The 16,114-nt window shown below is 44.0% G+C and overlaps 1 protein-coding gene across 2 annotated transcripts in view; it reads left to right on the top strand.

Annotated features, from left to right (window-relative positions):
- Positions 1 to 338: 338 nt before the first annotated feature.
- PLEKHA8 (pleckstrin homology domain containing A8) overlaps positions 339 to 16,114 on the top strand; it is a 49,870-nt gene continuing 34,094 nt past the window's right edge. For both annotated transcript variants that reach the window (XM_032707548.1, XM_032707540.1), the window contains exons 1-4: positions 339 to 489; positions 12,036 to 12,152; positions 12,814 to 12,969; positions 14,652 to 14,776. In XM_032707548.1, the coding sequence (XP_032563439.1) occupies positions 450 to 489; positions 12,036 to 12,152; positions 12,814 to 12,969; positions 14,652 to 14,776 (438 nt within the window). In that variant the 5' untranslated portion in view covers positions 339 to 449. The remainder of the gene's footprint in view (positions 490 to 12,035; positions 12,153 to 12,813; positions 12,970 to 14,651; positions 14,777 to 16,114) is intronic.

Below are 16,114 nucleotides of genomic sequence, written 5' to 3'. Positions count from 1 at the left end.
CCGGGAAGTCCCAGCGCCGGCGAGCGGGGGAGCCCTGCGGAGCGCGCGCACAATAGAGCCGGCCGCTGCCGGCCGCTCATTGGGCGGCGCCCGCGCGGAGGGCGCGCTCCGATTGGCTGCGGTCGGCCACCTGCTGTGGGCGTTCCGCGCCTGTTCCGTCCCCCCGCGCTCCCCGCTCCCGCCGGTCACGCGGGCCGCGATTCACAGAGCGGTTTGCGCCGACGTAGCGCCGCGGGGCCGCTCGGGGGCTGCGCGGCTGTGGCGCGCGCTGCGCCGGGAGCGTGGCGTCGGCAGGGGGCGGGCGCGCCTCGGGCCGGGCGGGGCGGGCGCCCCCCCGCGATGGCGCTGGGCGGTGGCGGGGAAGGCGCGGCGGGGCGCGGGCGGCGGCGGCGGGCGGCGTGACCCCGCCGGGGGGCGGCCGCGCTGTATGGGGCCGGGGGCCGGCCGGCATGGAGGGGGTGCTGTACAAGTGGACGAACTACCTGAGCGGTGAGTTGCTGCCGGTGCTCAGCCACGGCGGGACGGGGGCCATCTTCTCCTGTATATATATTTATACAACTACATATATCTCTGTTCGTCTGTGTTGGCTGGGTGTGGGTCAGCGCTGCCCCCTGACCTCGCCGTGCACGGGAGCAGCCCCGGCGCACCTGGGTTTTCCAGCCGCGCCGCCACATGGTCCCCGCCCGGTTTTTATCCCGGTGCCAGCGCCCGCCCGGGGCGCCCCGCGCCCTCCCTGGATCGTGGGTTGGGTTTTAGGGTTGTTTCGGGTGCGCCGGGTCACTCTCGAGCAGCGAACTTCCCCGTCCTACACACACCCCCGTGGAACTTCTGTTGAGGCGAGCCGGGGTTTCGGGGGAATCCCGGAACTGGGATTCGGATGAAAATGCTTGGGGGGAAAAAAAAAAAAAAGATAATAAAAAAGGGGGCTATCCTGCTAGCTCTAGGCCCAGATTTTAATTTTTTGGGTGTTCCCGTGCCAAGGAAGGCTTGACTTCCATGGCAGAGCGGCAGCAGCCGTGTGTGGGCAGGCTGTGCTCGGCGGAGGTGAAAGGTGGTGGGGTCAGGAGCACCGCAGAGGCGGAGAGGATCCGGTGCCACCCGTGTTCTGTGGAATGTCCACTGCCAGGATGTTCACATGGAATCGGGAGAGGCAGAGTCATGTGACTTGGGGTCGTGGATGGGAGTCTTGCCCAGTGCAAACCTCTATTGGAACAGTTTGGAAACTTGGCGGTCAGAGAAAAGCAACCACGACCACCCTGCGCTGCCAGGTGCGAGTGTTGCTCCGTAGTGTGTGTACGTGGGTTGCCGCCTTGCTTCGGTTTTTTTCCAGAGAGGCTGGAACAGCTGCACCTCTCTGGTTTGCTGGGAGAGTGTAGGAAATCAAAATTAAACAAAGAGAAAGCTGAAGCACAAGCGAGCGTTGAATTAATGTGGCAGGGGGATGGGAAGGAGTAGTGTGAGAGCCTGGATTTATTTGTGTGCTGGAAGATTGCTGAGACTTTTCCACTTTAGGCAGTAGGTGTTCTGGATGGGGAATCAAAATTTGTCAGGTCTCAGTGGATAGACATGGATTTTTGTTGTTGTTGTTAATTATTTGTGAATGCTCTTGATTAATGAAGTCTGTGGCAATAGGAGCAGCCATACTTGGCTTTTTCATTTCAATTGCAAAACGCTGGCAGTGATACCAGTCTGTACTATACTAGACATACTAAAAATGTCTATGGTTCAGTTGATGTCAAGTTTTATATGTTTTTCTTTGCATTGCTGAGATGCTGGGGTGTATTTGTAAGCCTTGCAATTGCTTTCTTGCCATGAGATTTGGAGAATGTGTGTCTGTGGGAAGCAGTGTATGTTGCAGTAACTGACTGGCATTTGACATTTTAGTATTAGTGCCCGAGTGTTCATGTGGTTGGCTCAGCTGGATCTGTCTTCTGTTTTGATGGTAAAATGAAGACTAAGAAATATTAAGTTTCCATCAAAATTAAATTTGTTTTTGCTAGCCACAGTGATGAGCGCTTCCAACCGAATGACCCTTCATGAAGAAGGTAACACTTTGCAAACCTCAGTCATAGGTGAATGCAGACAGAGGGAAGCTCTTTTCCTTGGATATGTGAGATTTGCACTGTCCTAAAACTAGAAGAGGTTTCATTCTCAACAGAGAGAAAAATCTGTGGTGGAGGATTGAGGCATCTTTCTGACTTCTGGTCAAAACTTGACTCTGCTAGCAAGTGTGATGGTCAAGGTCTCTCTATGCCTCTTCTTAGGTTGTAGAAGGTCTATGGTATGTTTGAGAACAATAAATTTGCTGTTCTGCAAGTGAACTGTGCCTACATGTGCTTTCTTCTGGCGTGAAATGAAGACTTCCTGCCCTGAAGCCATTGTATTATAAACTTATGCAGAGATTAAAAAAAAAATAAACAACCACATTCCAGAATGACAGTTATTGTAGCAATAGCAAAGAGCTGTAGAGTGAGAGACAGGAAAGCCTCCTTTCAGGGATTAAGGGAAGTAAGAAGGTTCAACAGGTCATCCAGAACAGTATTTCTGCCAGTATTCTGCCCCCAATATGCTTTTCCTGTTGCTCAAGGTTGACTAATCTGGTGCTGCATAGTGTGAATGATGCACACAAAAAGCAAGGAAAGTGTGTGCCATCTGTGGTGGGGGGAAAAACAGTTTTCTCCCTGCAGTTATAAAATGGTAAAACCCCAGGGGGTGGTGACCCTTGAAGTTTTGAAGTTTTACCCAATGAGCGCTTCTGCAAAATATAAACATATCACAAGCAAACAGAAGAGAAGGTTGTTGTAGTTTGGTGTTAGAGGGTAGCCATGTTCTAAGGCCATGAGGAAGGAAGTTTGGAGCCCCTGGGGGCTCTGGGTCCCCCCAGCCCCTGGCTGGGGGGGGCTGCAGGGACTTGGAACAGTGTAATGCTGGGCTAAGTGCCTGTGGCTGAAAGCTAAAGAAGTTTTCTCCACCATGAGTGGGCAAATGGTGCAGCGGCAGAGGCAGCAGTGAACAGAGGCTATGGCTAAAAGCCAACAGATAAGAACTGAACTGGAGAAGCAGCAAAACAGCATGCAGCTGAACAAGGAAGGCACGGAGTTGTTCGAGAGAGAAAGAGAACCAGCAGCAGAGAGACAGAGTTTTGGGGGTAAGAACTGAACCAGACCCCCCCAAAACCCTTTTGAGACCCCTCTTAAGTTGGAGTGGTGGACTCCTACTGGATGGAAGTCCTAAAATGCAACATGTAGCACCAGAGAGGGAGAAGCTGAGAAGCTCAAAGCATCCTGGAAAGCTGGACTGGGACAGAGAAGGAATGCAGAGGGGGGTGACCTTGGCTTCCCATCTCCCCCCCCGCCCCTCGCCACTGCTGCTAAACTGGCAGCCTGAGACAGAGCACAGGAGCTCTGGTAGAACTCTCGAGGCAAAGACTTTCAACTGAAAGCTGCCCAAGATGTTCTGACTCAGGGGTGAATCCCCTGAAGATACGGACCATCACGAAGCCCCCTGAGCTTCGTGGTATGACGTGGTGACACGAGCTTGTCCCTGCTATGCAGCCCACGGAAGAGAAGACCCTCACTTGAAGACGAGGGGCTTGGATACCCCCTCGTGGGTACTGGCAGAGATCCAGCCACGGCTGCTGCATGCATGAGAAGAAAATAGATGCCTGCTGCTTTAGAGAATGCTGCTCTGAAGAAGGATCTTTCCTTCTTCCCTTCTGGACTTTTATTTGGAGGGGAGAAGAGATTTGATCCATTGTAAATACTTATGTCATGGTAGAGATAATTAAGATTGTATATAATGTATTGTAGTATTTATTTGTACAGTCATTGTAATATATTCCCTTTCCCCCATTTTGAGTCTGGTGTGGTGTCTGGAAAAAACCATCTCACGTTGGGTTGAGATGTGGAAGGGGGCTTGGACTAGGGAATTAGATTTTGGGGATCTCAAACCATGACAGCCATCTCTGCATATCACTGTGTGCCTGTGCTACTAACACAATGCTGATGTAAACATGAACAGCAGGTACTTTTCTCCTCAGAATGAGGAACACACTTCAGAGTCAGAGAAGAGATAGGACATTCACCAAAGAACAAACTTAAAACTGTAGAAAAGGAGAACTGCTTTTCCTTGTTGCTGTGAGAGAGGAGCTGATGGTAGTCTGTTGGTAATTGAGTCTTTTCTGGGAATTTTGGTTTTGTAATGTCTTATGTCATCACCATCATGAGAGGTCAAGTCCACATCAACCTGTTTCCCCCCGTTCTTGGGCCAGGAGCTAGATCTGTTTTGCAAATTACATGGTTTTTGACAGCAAGAACATTTCAGAAGTAGGAAACAAGTTTGGTTTTCCGTGGGCAAAGGGCAAAGAAAGCACAGCATGATTGCCAGCAACTGAAAGACAGATTAGTTTGCCTTACTGCTTAAACAAGTTATCTTGTTTGTAATAAATGCACTTGTTTGCTTTATATAGATTAGGATAAATTAAATCAGTATTACCTGGTTGCCACTTGGAGATAAGGTTTTTCCCCCGGTGTTGATTCTGCACTCACATTGTACTTTCTATATGCAGGGTTTCCAGTGCTGCCTCTGAAATCTCTGAGTTTAGAGAACTGAGATTTGAGTTTTTCTCTGCGCTAATGCAATGGCTACCAGATAGTGATTTCTCAATGCGTTACTTTTGTTTAAGTTCAAGTGAAGCATGCCAGCTTTGTATCAGATATACATGCACACAGGTCTAGCCTATGAAAATGCATTGGGAGATTGTAATAAATGTGTCCTGTGATTGCTCTTGTCTATGCTTCACCTACTAAATTGGTTTAAAATCTGAAGGGAGTAGGGAACTTTGGAAGCAGAAATATCGTTGTCACAAAGTGTGACAGCACTTTTTCTCTTGGGCAAATATATAATACATCTGCAAACTTCAGATTATTAATCCTTAAAATCCCGAGCTGGGTGACTTAAATCATGCAGGTGTGTAATTTGGTCTCAGCTGAGCCTACAGTCAAAGTGTGTAACACGATTTTTAAAAATTCCTGGATTTCATCCTTTGCCTGTTGTCTCTATCTAATGTTAGCGTTGTTCGATGACGTTTTTGGAGGCTGGGGATGGACTTATCGCTTGGGTGTATAATTGTTGTTTCAGTACTACTTATTGTAGTAAGCAGTTGGGGTGATAAATGTGTCACCCTCTGCCTTCCCTGTTGCTCCTCGGTCTGTTTTGCTGCTGCTGCCTGTAGTCTTGGCTGAGCATAAAGCATTCTGGTGTGGACAGCATCAAAGCCAGATCCTCGCTCCAGTGTTGTAGCGTGACTGGTCTCAAACTGCTTGCAGGATAGAGAAAGGAGAGAGCGGAGGTGAATTGCACGTGTAGGCTGTTCTTTGCTGTTTGAACTCTCCAACTGAACTCAAATCTGCAATTCATGTTCTTTGTTAAGTATACCTTCTTATTCATAAAATAAATTGATTTAGTCTTTGGAGACTGCCTTGTAAAAGTCATCTATGATTTTGATTTCTCAACAGGTTTATAGAATGAGTAAGCTATTGCTGGGAAGCAGAGCATGGAGTTGGGGAATACATCCCTTCACTGGTATTTGAGAGCTTGGCACTTTCAAGTTGATTTTTTTTCTTTCTGCTGAAATTCAGTTTAGTTTACATATTCAGTGTAGGCACACACCTTACCTGGGATTGCTGGCTACAGGCAGGATTGCTACTAACTCTGGAGAAGGTGATATGTATCAGCTCTTGGCTTGGGTATCAAAGACAGCTTCGTCATTAGAAAGAAAAATGACTACTTCCACTGGCTTGCCTGGTATTTGTTACATGCTCCACAAAATGCCTTTGATCGCTTTTTCTTACAAAGCTAAGCTTTTCCCGATATTTATATATTATTCACTTCCTTATTTGTGCTGAGTAACTCTAACCCTAACTAATTTGTCTTCCTCAAGGCATGATACACTCGCATTCATGCCATCACCAGTGACGCTGCATCACGCCACATACTGTAGTTAGCTCTCCCCATCTTCCTGTATGTAATCATCCCCTCTCAGTTTATTGTTGTGCTTTGAATTCTTTTCAGTTTATCCCAAGATGCCAAGAGCCAGCACCAAGCAGTAAATTTCAGCTTTCACATGAAACTTTGAACTACTCTTGTCTCTAATGATTCAGAATTCCTTAATAAACTTGAGGGGAGGGTTCAAGAAAATGTGAAAAAGCGTTAGTTCTATCTTAAATCTGGATGTGCATGATATTGCTTAAAGTGAGTCTTTATTTTGGGAGTTTAACAAATCTGGCCTTTTAAGATGGGGGACACATACACTTCAGTTGATAGCAAGCTCTGGAAATAAGGTCCTCTGTTTCCAGAGATGGAGGAAGTAATCAAAAACTTCACACTTAGTTAAACATTTGGTTCTAAAAAGTTTTTTTTTTATTTCCCCTTCATTTTAGCCTCTGGTTGTAGTCCAAGTCCTGATTGTATAAAATTAGAAGTCTGGCTTTTATGGAGGTGGACCTAGACAACTGAGGTTTCTGTTGCCTTTAGGGCAATAGTCTGCCTTCTATTACTGGCTCTAGCTGCTTTCAGAGACTAAGTGTTGGTTTAGGTGGATGCCTGAGTCTCATTTAGTTCTGGCTACACTTTTCACACAGAATGCATCAGGACCTGGTTAGTTAATTCTCTTTGGACTTTTCTTAATTGTGTTTTTGTGGTTTGACCTTCTTTCTCATGGCTTTCTTCCCTTCCCCCTCTTTTTCCTCATGCAGCAATCTTGCTGTTGTCCAGCCTATTTGGAATTGAGTAATGTGCTTGCAATAGAAAAGTTTGATGAGGCTGCAGGAATGGAAATCGGTGTCCCCTCTCTCCTCTGTAAGTGTTAGAGCAGTGCTGCAGAGCCTACATGGTGCAGCGTTCCCTGGTGCAGGTATGCTGCAGTACTGGTGCCTCTGCATTCAGTCCTCCTGCACTGAAGTGAGTCAGGGATCACGGGGAACGGCTGGGTAGGACAGAAGCAAAAGGTGTGGTAGACTGACGTTGAAGAGATATTGCCGTGTGGTATCTGTATGTGCTTACATATATTCACTGTGTTGGCTCAGTCTGGCCTGATAAGCACCCCAGGGGTCAGAGACAGGAGCAGTTGTTTGCTGGGGCTGGGAAGTATAGAGAGAGGAGAAAAAGTCCCGGGAGCTTTGTATGACTTAAATTAGTGCGTCTGAGCAGTGGCCTGCATTATTGAACTTTTGCCTCCATCGCTCACCACAATCCCCTCTCTGCCCTTCATCCTTTCACTGAGTCCCCTTCAAAAATGCCTGATGGCTGGTATATTGTGCCCTCTGTGCCTTGGCCAGTCACTGGCATAAAACAGTTTGCAAAGAAACCCAGTTACCCTGTGGTGGCAGGATGATTTTTTAATGCTGCTAGCATTGCCCTAACACTTGTGATGGAAGCAAAGGTGGACTTTATGGAACTCCTGTGAGAAAAATCATTTGGGAGAAGGTCATTGTGTTACAGCTGTTCCTCAAACAAGTGCTTTTAAAAGTGATACTATTGTTAAAGTGCTAAGTCTGTTAACTTCATTACCTTTCTGGGCTTTTGGTATTGATTCCTGCTGTTAATATGCAGGAGTAATCAGAGTAAAATTGCAATATTTTATTTGCAATAAATAAATATTTTATTTAGCTACCTTCTAAGTGAGAGGATAATAGCTCAGAGAACAGGCATGGATTGTCACACGCTCCTATCTGCCTTTCTGGTGTCCCTTATGGATACAGATGGGATTTTTATGGCGTTAAATTGTTTTGTTGTTGAATTAAGGCTGCAAAAATGTGTTCCAGCACCCGGGAAAATACTGTGTAGCCTTAGGAGGCTGTATAGAAAAAGTAGGCAGCAGTTCTGGGTGCAGATTGCTTGTGTCAAGATAACCAACTGTATTGCTTCTGTTTCTTAAATCCAAATAAAGGTGAAAAGTTTCAAGTTAGAACTCCGTGATATACTTTTTTGCTAAATGCTTTTCCTGACTAAAAACCTGGTGGTGACTGCCAGCATGAAACTTGTGACCACGTGAACTAAACTTAGGCAATCAGCTGTCACAAACTGGATTGTAAGATTTGGTGTGGCTGCCCTGTAGTCAAGATTGCGAGCGTGCTGAGATCTTGAAAACAGGTGTTTCATCCATTTGTGATATGGAGATTTCCATAGCCTTAATTCCCCTGGGAAATCCTCGTCTGTTGGACGTTAGCACATTAAGACCAGAAGTGGTCCTTCTGAGCTTCTTGCAAGACACCGGCACTGTCTTGGTCCTATTAGAGCTGAGTTTTCAGCAGCTCCCATCCAGCTGTCATTTGCTGACACAGTGCTGTGCAGAAGCTGCGATCCTTCTGTCCTTGGGCACTGGGAGATAAAGCAGTAGGTGGTGGTACGATGAACACGTGGCAGAGTTTACGTTTTCTCAGGGTGGGGTGAAACGACAGGTATTGCCTGCTCGTGCTGTGTGATGTCTCTTACCATCAGGGCACCTGCTCTAGGACTCTTGTGACCCTGCAGAGAAAAACAGGGATCCGCCCCGCTCTGCCATTGGCAGCTAAGTCTTGCATCTTGCCCGTGATATTAGCAGTAGGAATGTGATGAAGGCTTTAGCTCCTCCTATTAGATGGATGATGTTGTAACGTGCAAAGTTCATAATTATCTCCTATCCACGCTTAAAGTCTGAATTAGGATCAAAGAAATCCAAGGACTATCTCTTGCTGAGTTTTTATATAAACCTATGCTGACGCTCAAGAAATTAATAAGCATAAAGTGTTACATAATTCTGGAAAGAAAGCAATAATAAAAACCTGAGTGTCTGACCTTTATGCCTTTAGAAATGCAACTGGAACTGGCATGTCTTAATTGCAGCTTGTTTTCCAGGTCATCAGTTTGACTTCTTGAGTATGTAATTCTCCCAGATGGTTTGGCTTTGTGGATGTCTGACATGATCTGCATGTCTTCAAATGTTGCGGTTTTTTTCTTCAGGCTTGGCACTTTGGAAGGAATGCTGTCTGGAGTCTGAGTTGTGTAACATTAAAGTTTGAATTATGTCCAAATTTCAACTGTGTTATCAAGAAATGTCAAGTTTGCTCAGTGATAGCTATATACAGACATCCTGAAGTGTAATGGTGGAAGTAGGCAGATCTTTCAGTCTGTGGAAACTTCTGGAGAAATAGTGAATCTTTAGCAGGCACAGACTGTTTAAGTATCTGTTTTTGTAGTGAACTGTATCAGATCTTCCAGGTACTACAGGCAGTAACTGTAAGTTTCACACGGGAGTGCAAGATGTGCCTTAATCAGTGTCTGTGAAGTTGTCTGGGATCTCTTCACTCTCTTCTATGGCTGAGATCTTAAGCTACTAATCACTTTTATTGTGCTTTGCATTTTATTGTCTTTTTTTACACATACCTTTCCCCAGCAAGGTCAATTTTTACTGTTAATGGCACTGATCCTCTAAAACAAGCTGTGGGAAGTATGAGCTGTATTTTTCCTGCCTGTGCACCACCAGTATAAATGGACTTAGTAGATTCTTCTTCAAAGTTGTATTAGTGCTGGCACCTGTAAGACCTTTAAAGGTTCAGCTTTACCTTTCTGTATGAGGTGAAGTCTGAATGCTCAGTTCCAAAAATTGCAATATTCCTATGACAGTTTATGGGGACAAAATAACAGTGAATAAACCCAAGACTTGTGTTTGTGGAAGTGTCTAGGTGTCTTTTTTCTGCTTTGTTTTTTGTTATGAGGGTTTTTTTTTCCTCCGCTCCTTGCTTACCTGCAAAGGTGAAGCTCTTGTAATTAAAGATTGTATCCCTGTTGCAGTGCCCATGATTTGTCAGCCACGTGCTATTTTTAGCTAGTTGTTTAGGATAACCTTCCCATGGCTGCTGACTCAGTGTCAGTGAGTACCAGGTGGTTAGTGCATCTTCTGACAGAACCTTGCTATGATTCTTTCTTTTAAATTCACTTCCTTTTATGAAAAGGTATTTTGTTAGTGTAACACTTCTGTTCTGAAAATATATGCTGTCCTAGGTAATAATTATCTGTCATAGCCTTTTTTTAATACATATCTAATAATTAAAGAATAGTTAGATTCTGCAAAAGACAGGCAGTTGCTGTGTCTCCCTCAACAAAACAAGACCCAGAAAGAAAAAACCCAACCAAAGGAAAACCTCAATAAAATATATTGACTCATAACATATTTTTAACCAGGCTCCAAAGCGATGGAGGCAGAGTGCTTTGTATGTTGGCTAATTGATTGCACAGCCTTTGATTGATGGGACGCAATTTGTTTGAGCATCAGCTGCAATTGTAAGCTGTAGGACCATGGCTGAAATGATTCATACGCAGCAGCAGGATCTTCAGACTGAATTAGAGGCTTGTATTGACTGTGGCGCTGTGCATTATTTAAAGGATTGGTTCTGTGCCATTGAGTGTCTGAAGCAATTAACTGCTTCTCTCTGCTGAACAATCACTTCCTTTTTTTGTGAGTTCCTACATATCAATAGTGACTTTTAGGATAGTTTATTTATTTTGGAGGCAAGACAAATAAAAATCAGTCCTTTTTTTTTAATTCTTGTGATTTTTTTTTTCCTCTTCATATAAAGTAAAAGAGCATTGAGAATACATTGGCTTTTTAATGTCTTTATATTCTTCTAGGAAATAATGGAAGAGCTCTGGAAGGGTGTGAAAAAAATACTTACGTTTAACTTATTTTCCAGCCACTCCATAAGGTTCAGCAATCTGCAGACCAGGTTGGCCTGGATGCAGTGGTATTGCTTGTTTAAAAAAAAAAAAAAAAACAAAACAAAACAAAACAAACCCAAACCCTACTCCTACTGAGCTGAGGGCTTTAGGGTTTTCTGACCCTGAGGCTTTAGGGTTTTCTGACATTAAACTGAGTTGCACTTTCTTTCAGCAACAGCCCAAAGGAATCAGCTGTCATTCATCCAGTGTGGTATCAGTCCAAACCCAACCTGGACTCCTGCGGTGCTGTGCTTGTTGGCAGAGCCCTGGTGCAGGGGACAGCAGAAATGATGCCCCTCTGCAAAAACACCTGGAAGCCACATGGCCCACATGGTCTTGTCCAAGTGTTTTTCCCAGAGATGGTTTGCTGGCTCAGTGTGGGGGCTTTGGAATCTCACTCCGTTGGTCCAGGCCAGGGAAGCTTGTTGCACCTCAGTAATGAAAGCTGCTTTCCTCCAGTGACATTGCTGCCTCATTTCTTCTAAAGTTAATGAGCTTGTAGTTTTAATTAGACATAAATGGCATCTGTCATATCTGGTTTGGGTTTTAACTTTTCGTACTGCTGTAGTACTTCCAAAAATAGAGAACCAAAAGGGTAATTTACTTCTGAAGCTGGGCAGCGGGGTGGGAAAAAGTGTACCCAGAACTACTGATGTGGGTCTATCCTTGTGTTTTGGTTATTCTCTGGAAAGGTATCCAGAAGTGCAAGTCAGTAATTCAAGACTACTTTTTATGTGGGGAGCGTGAGAGTTTCAAGAGCTGTTGAAAACTGCTTCATTGAAAGATGGTGTTCAGAAATCAACACATCCGCCTCTGTTCCCTCCTTCTGTTGATTTTTAGGAGTTTCTTACCCGTTGTTTTTTCAAGATAACTTGGCTAGCCCTTTCTGCAAGGGAAGATGACTTGGGAGGCAAGACAGCTGGGGTGGCTTTTGTGAAGAGTGAAGAAGTGGGTTGAGGAGTGATGGAAGGAATCGAGGGGTGAACTTGGAAGAGAGAATGAGTCAGTAATGCCATGTTACCAAAACTACTGAAAGTGACATATGGCATCTCAGACACATACAGCCATGGTCCAGCTGCCTGCAGAAAAGACATGCAGGTGCCAGGAAGCAGGGGTTATGGGCTACAAGATCCAGGCCTGTCCACAAATCTTGCTACTATGAAGGGGTTAATTTTCCAGGGGGACTGAGAATCTTTGGGGCCTTATTTGCAGTGTGTCCTGAGTGAGAGAAGTGGTGGAATTGCAGGGAGAGAACTGAGAAATGTAGTTTTGTTTTTCAGGCTGGCAACCTCGATGGTTTCTCCTCTGTGGTGGCATCCTGTCCTATTATGACTCTCAGGAAGATGCCTGGAAGGGTTGTAAGGGAAGCATCCAAATGGCCGTTTGTGAAATTCAAGGTAACTAATATATAGTAACACTCAGCCGCATGAAATTTGTCTAATAATGTTGCATTCAAGATGAGATTTCAGGTGACAAGAGCTATTGGGCAGCTTGATTTCTTCGGTATATATTTGTGGGAACTCAGTAACTTGATCTATATGCCAGTTTTTATTCCACAGTATTTTGAAAATGTTGAGAGAGCTGCAAGCCTCAAATATCATGGGTATGCTATCATGCAGGTGGGTCACTGTTATTCTTGAGCTGCGGTGGAACATCGCACAGCTTCAAATGACTCCTCATAAGCACAAAGCTGAAGCTAGAAATGTGAATAATAAACTTCAGTACTAGGTCTGCTCATTCATATTGGATTATTTGCCACATCTTTGAGGTTCAGTTACAGGCTGGAAGCCTGAAAGAGAGGCTTGGCAGAAGAGGATGCCCTTTCCATAAAAACTCCCAGATGATACTGATCACAAAACTGCCTTTTGTCACACAGCTGTACACGTGTGTCCTGTCCATTCCCTTACTCTGAAGAGAAGTCATACAATGGTAGCAGGAGAAGTTGGAGCTGTAGGTTCCTCCTCTTTCACTAGTGTTTGACCTGCCACCTAACATATCTGTTGAGATATTTCATCGGGCTGGGAAGGGCCGAGGGTCTGAAATCTATGTTGCTTTCAGTTCATCCTGCAGATAACACACGAATGGACCTGATTATCCCAGGGGAACAATACTTCTATCTGAAGGCAAGAAATGCAGTTGAAAGGCAAAAATGGCTGGTTGCACTAGGAACTGCCAAAGCCTGTCTGACTGACAGCAGGACACAGAAGGAAAAAGGCAAGAATACCCTTTTGCTGGCACATGCTGTTTGCTTTATATTTCCTCATCCTTGCCCTAGTATGTGTACACAGAAATGTATTAATGGGAACATTAGCTAGAAATCTCAGGTGTTAACTCTCAGGACAGAAATTTGAAAACTTCAGCTTTTTCTTAAAATGTACTATGTATAAATCATGTGAAAACTGTGTGCTGGTGGATTTTGTAACTACAATGAGTAAGTAGCTTCTGACTATGGATCACTGGATGCAGACTGTACAAGAATGTAAAACCCCCACCTTCTTCAGCTGTCTGAATATAATGACCCAACCTCTCATACCAGTGTCTCTTGAGCTTTGAAGTTTCTCAGACCCTTTCCTTCCACGTTCTAACTGGCCTGTCTTATGCACTTCAAGAACCCCTTGGCAATTAGGAAGAAGTTTGCACTTGGTTCCAAATGTGCGTACTTGTATTCAGAAACTTAAATCTGACCATGGTGAGACTGTGAAAATTAATTCACTTATCTCTTTGCTTTCACCAACAATCTCACTTTCACCCCAGTGAAAACCCCTGTTGCTTACAAGCATGGCATTATGGTCGGTGTGAGACCTCATACCTTAACCTTATGTAACCTTAGTACAATGACTATGCAGAAGATAGGAAAACAGCAAATTATTGTTAATGTCCTGAGCAAATGCAGGGGGTGGCGAGCACTTCCTTCCCTTGAGGTGAGGAACTGCTTCTCCTCTTAGCCTTATGTGTGTCTTCACCAGGCTTTGCATCTGCTAGTTCAAACTGAATCAGAGCTGAGTAAAATATGCTACTGTAGGGTCCTACACAAAGTGGAGATCTGATGCACAGTGCCTAGAAGCATTAAAAAGTTGTATCTATGAGCTGACATACAGTAGCACATGGTATAAAGCTACTGATGTATTTGCATAGCTAAACCACGTTAATCTTATTAACAGACAATTTATTTTGTAGTTCTGGGACTCCGATATCAAAAAAAAAAAAAACCACAACCCTTCTGAAAAATCTCGGATTGACCATTAGTCTTATCTGGATTAGTCTGCTCAGTTCTGCGTTCTCCAGTGCAGGAAACGTATGGGTATACTGGAGTGAGTCCAGCAAAGGGCCACTAAGATGATTAAAGGCATATCTGATGGGAGAGGATAAAAAATACGGAGCCAGTCTCTTCTCAGTGAATGAACAAGAGGATAGATTTTAATACAAGCGACTCCATTGAGACATAAGCAAAAATGCTTATATTATGAGGATGAGGGAGCACTGAAAGGTTGCACAGAGAGGTTGTGGAATCTCCATCCTTGGCAATGTTCTAAACCTGACTAGGCATGGCCCTGAGTAACTTGCTCTGGCTGACTGCTTCGAACAGGGGAGAAGGACTAGCTGGTCTCCAGAGGTCTCTTCCAGCTTCATCCATTCTATGATTAAAGTGTGCGTGTATATATATCTATATTAAAGTAATCCTTTTGTGTTGGACAGGATGCATCTTTTACATCCAGTGTTTTCTGCCTACAACCCTATCTAAACAGTGCTGTTGCTTGGACCTTAAACTACTTTGTGAAAACAAAAGTTGTATGTAGGGGGTTTGTGCTGTTTAAAAGGCCCACTACAGTCAAATGTTGTGTACTTGCTTGGCATCAAATACAATAAATTTAACCCTTCTTTTGTTTCACTTTTAGAGTTCACTGAAAACACAGAAGCCTTGAAGACTAAAATGTCTGAACTTAGACTGTACTGTAACCTCCTTGTTCAGCAAGTGCATAAAACGAAGGAAGCAAGCATTTCTGGTGTATCAGAACCAGAGGTACAGCTCTTTTTTTGGTGCAAACCACATCTGTAAAGTCCTGAGCATTGTGAACTTTTCTGGTTAGCCAATGTAGTATTCACTCACAGTTACTTAATGTTGCAACCTCTTTCTGCAGAGATCCTGTGGGAAATAATGTGCTCACACAACAGTTCTTGTTTAAATGGAGTAATACTCCATTGTTGCAAATAACTTGCCCAGAGTTGGGCTAGTGAGTAGTGAGATGAGATCTGGTATCTATGATCTAGACAATAACATCTCTGTAGGTGATCATGTGTATAATGAATCAAAAAAAAAAGCTCTTTTATAAAAAGATAACTTGCAAGAAGTGCACATTTTTCTACCCCTGCTCAGCAAAATACAACCAAAACCATTAGAAGGTCAAGAGATGATGCAGACCTCAAAAGAAACAAAATTGGTGTAAAGAACTGCCTAGTTACCCTGACTTAAGTTAAAGTTTCAAACCTTTCAAATTTTCCTGACCAAAGAAGCCTCATTGAAGAAGGATCTTCTAGTGACAGCAATCTGCCCCTTGCTTTGAGAGAGAAATGTGTGAAGAGGGATGCACTTCACTTGCTAGAGAAGTTGGTGTGGAGTTCCAGGATGCCTCTCACTGGACAGATGGGTCCTCGGGTGCAGAACAGGCAAGGAAAACAACTGAAGGTTAATCATTTGTATGCCCAAGCAATCTCTGCAAAGACACTTGATAAACTGTTTCTGGTGAATTAAAAGACAGTACAGAAGCATGATGTAGTTTACAAATGACTAAGAGGCACTGTTAGAACTTGCAGCTCACTACCTGTAATGTAGTGTTTATCCAGCTTGTATTTCATGCATCTGGGGGAAAACCGTCTTTCCTACTGGCATTTAACTGGAAAGATTTATTGCTAAAAGCATTTCAGCATCAATAACTGCACTTCACAGAGATGAAGAGTATTGTGGTGATGTGATATTTCATTCTGCCCTTTTTTCAATTGCCATAAATTTTTGTTCGTGGGACTTTTGAAATTATTATCTGCAGATCATCCTGTATCTATTTAATTTGTTTAGTTTTCATTTCTCCTGTCAGTGGTGTTTCTTGGAATGCCATTGTTGAATACATACAGGCTTAGTATTTCATACACTTCTAACACCAACAAGATAAGTAACTAATAGGCATGGCTTTTAAAACACAAACATACTGAGCTTGTTGTACGAGAGGCTGACAAGTGGTAGTGCTGCGAGGGGACATAGCCCCAGTAATACGTGATGCCAGTTCTCTAAGCAGCTGACACATTGAATTTTAATTCATGTTAACTAGAAATCGTGACTGTAGCAGCTGTGGGCTTTGTAGACATT

The sequence above is a fragment of the Chiroxiphia lanceolata genome, chromosome 1 (assembly GCF_009829145.1).
Source record: "Chiroxiphia lanceolata isolate bChiLan1 chromosome 1, bChiLan1.pri, whole genome shotgun sequence".
NCBI lineage: Eukaryota > Metazoa > Chordata > Aves > Passeriformes > Pipridae > Chiroxiphia > Chiroxiphia lanceolata.
This window is presented reverse-complemented; position numbering and strand designations above follow the sequence as displayed.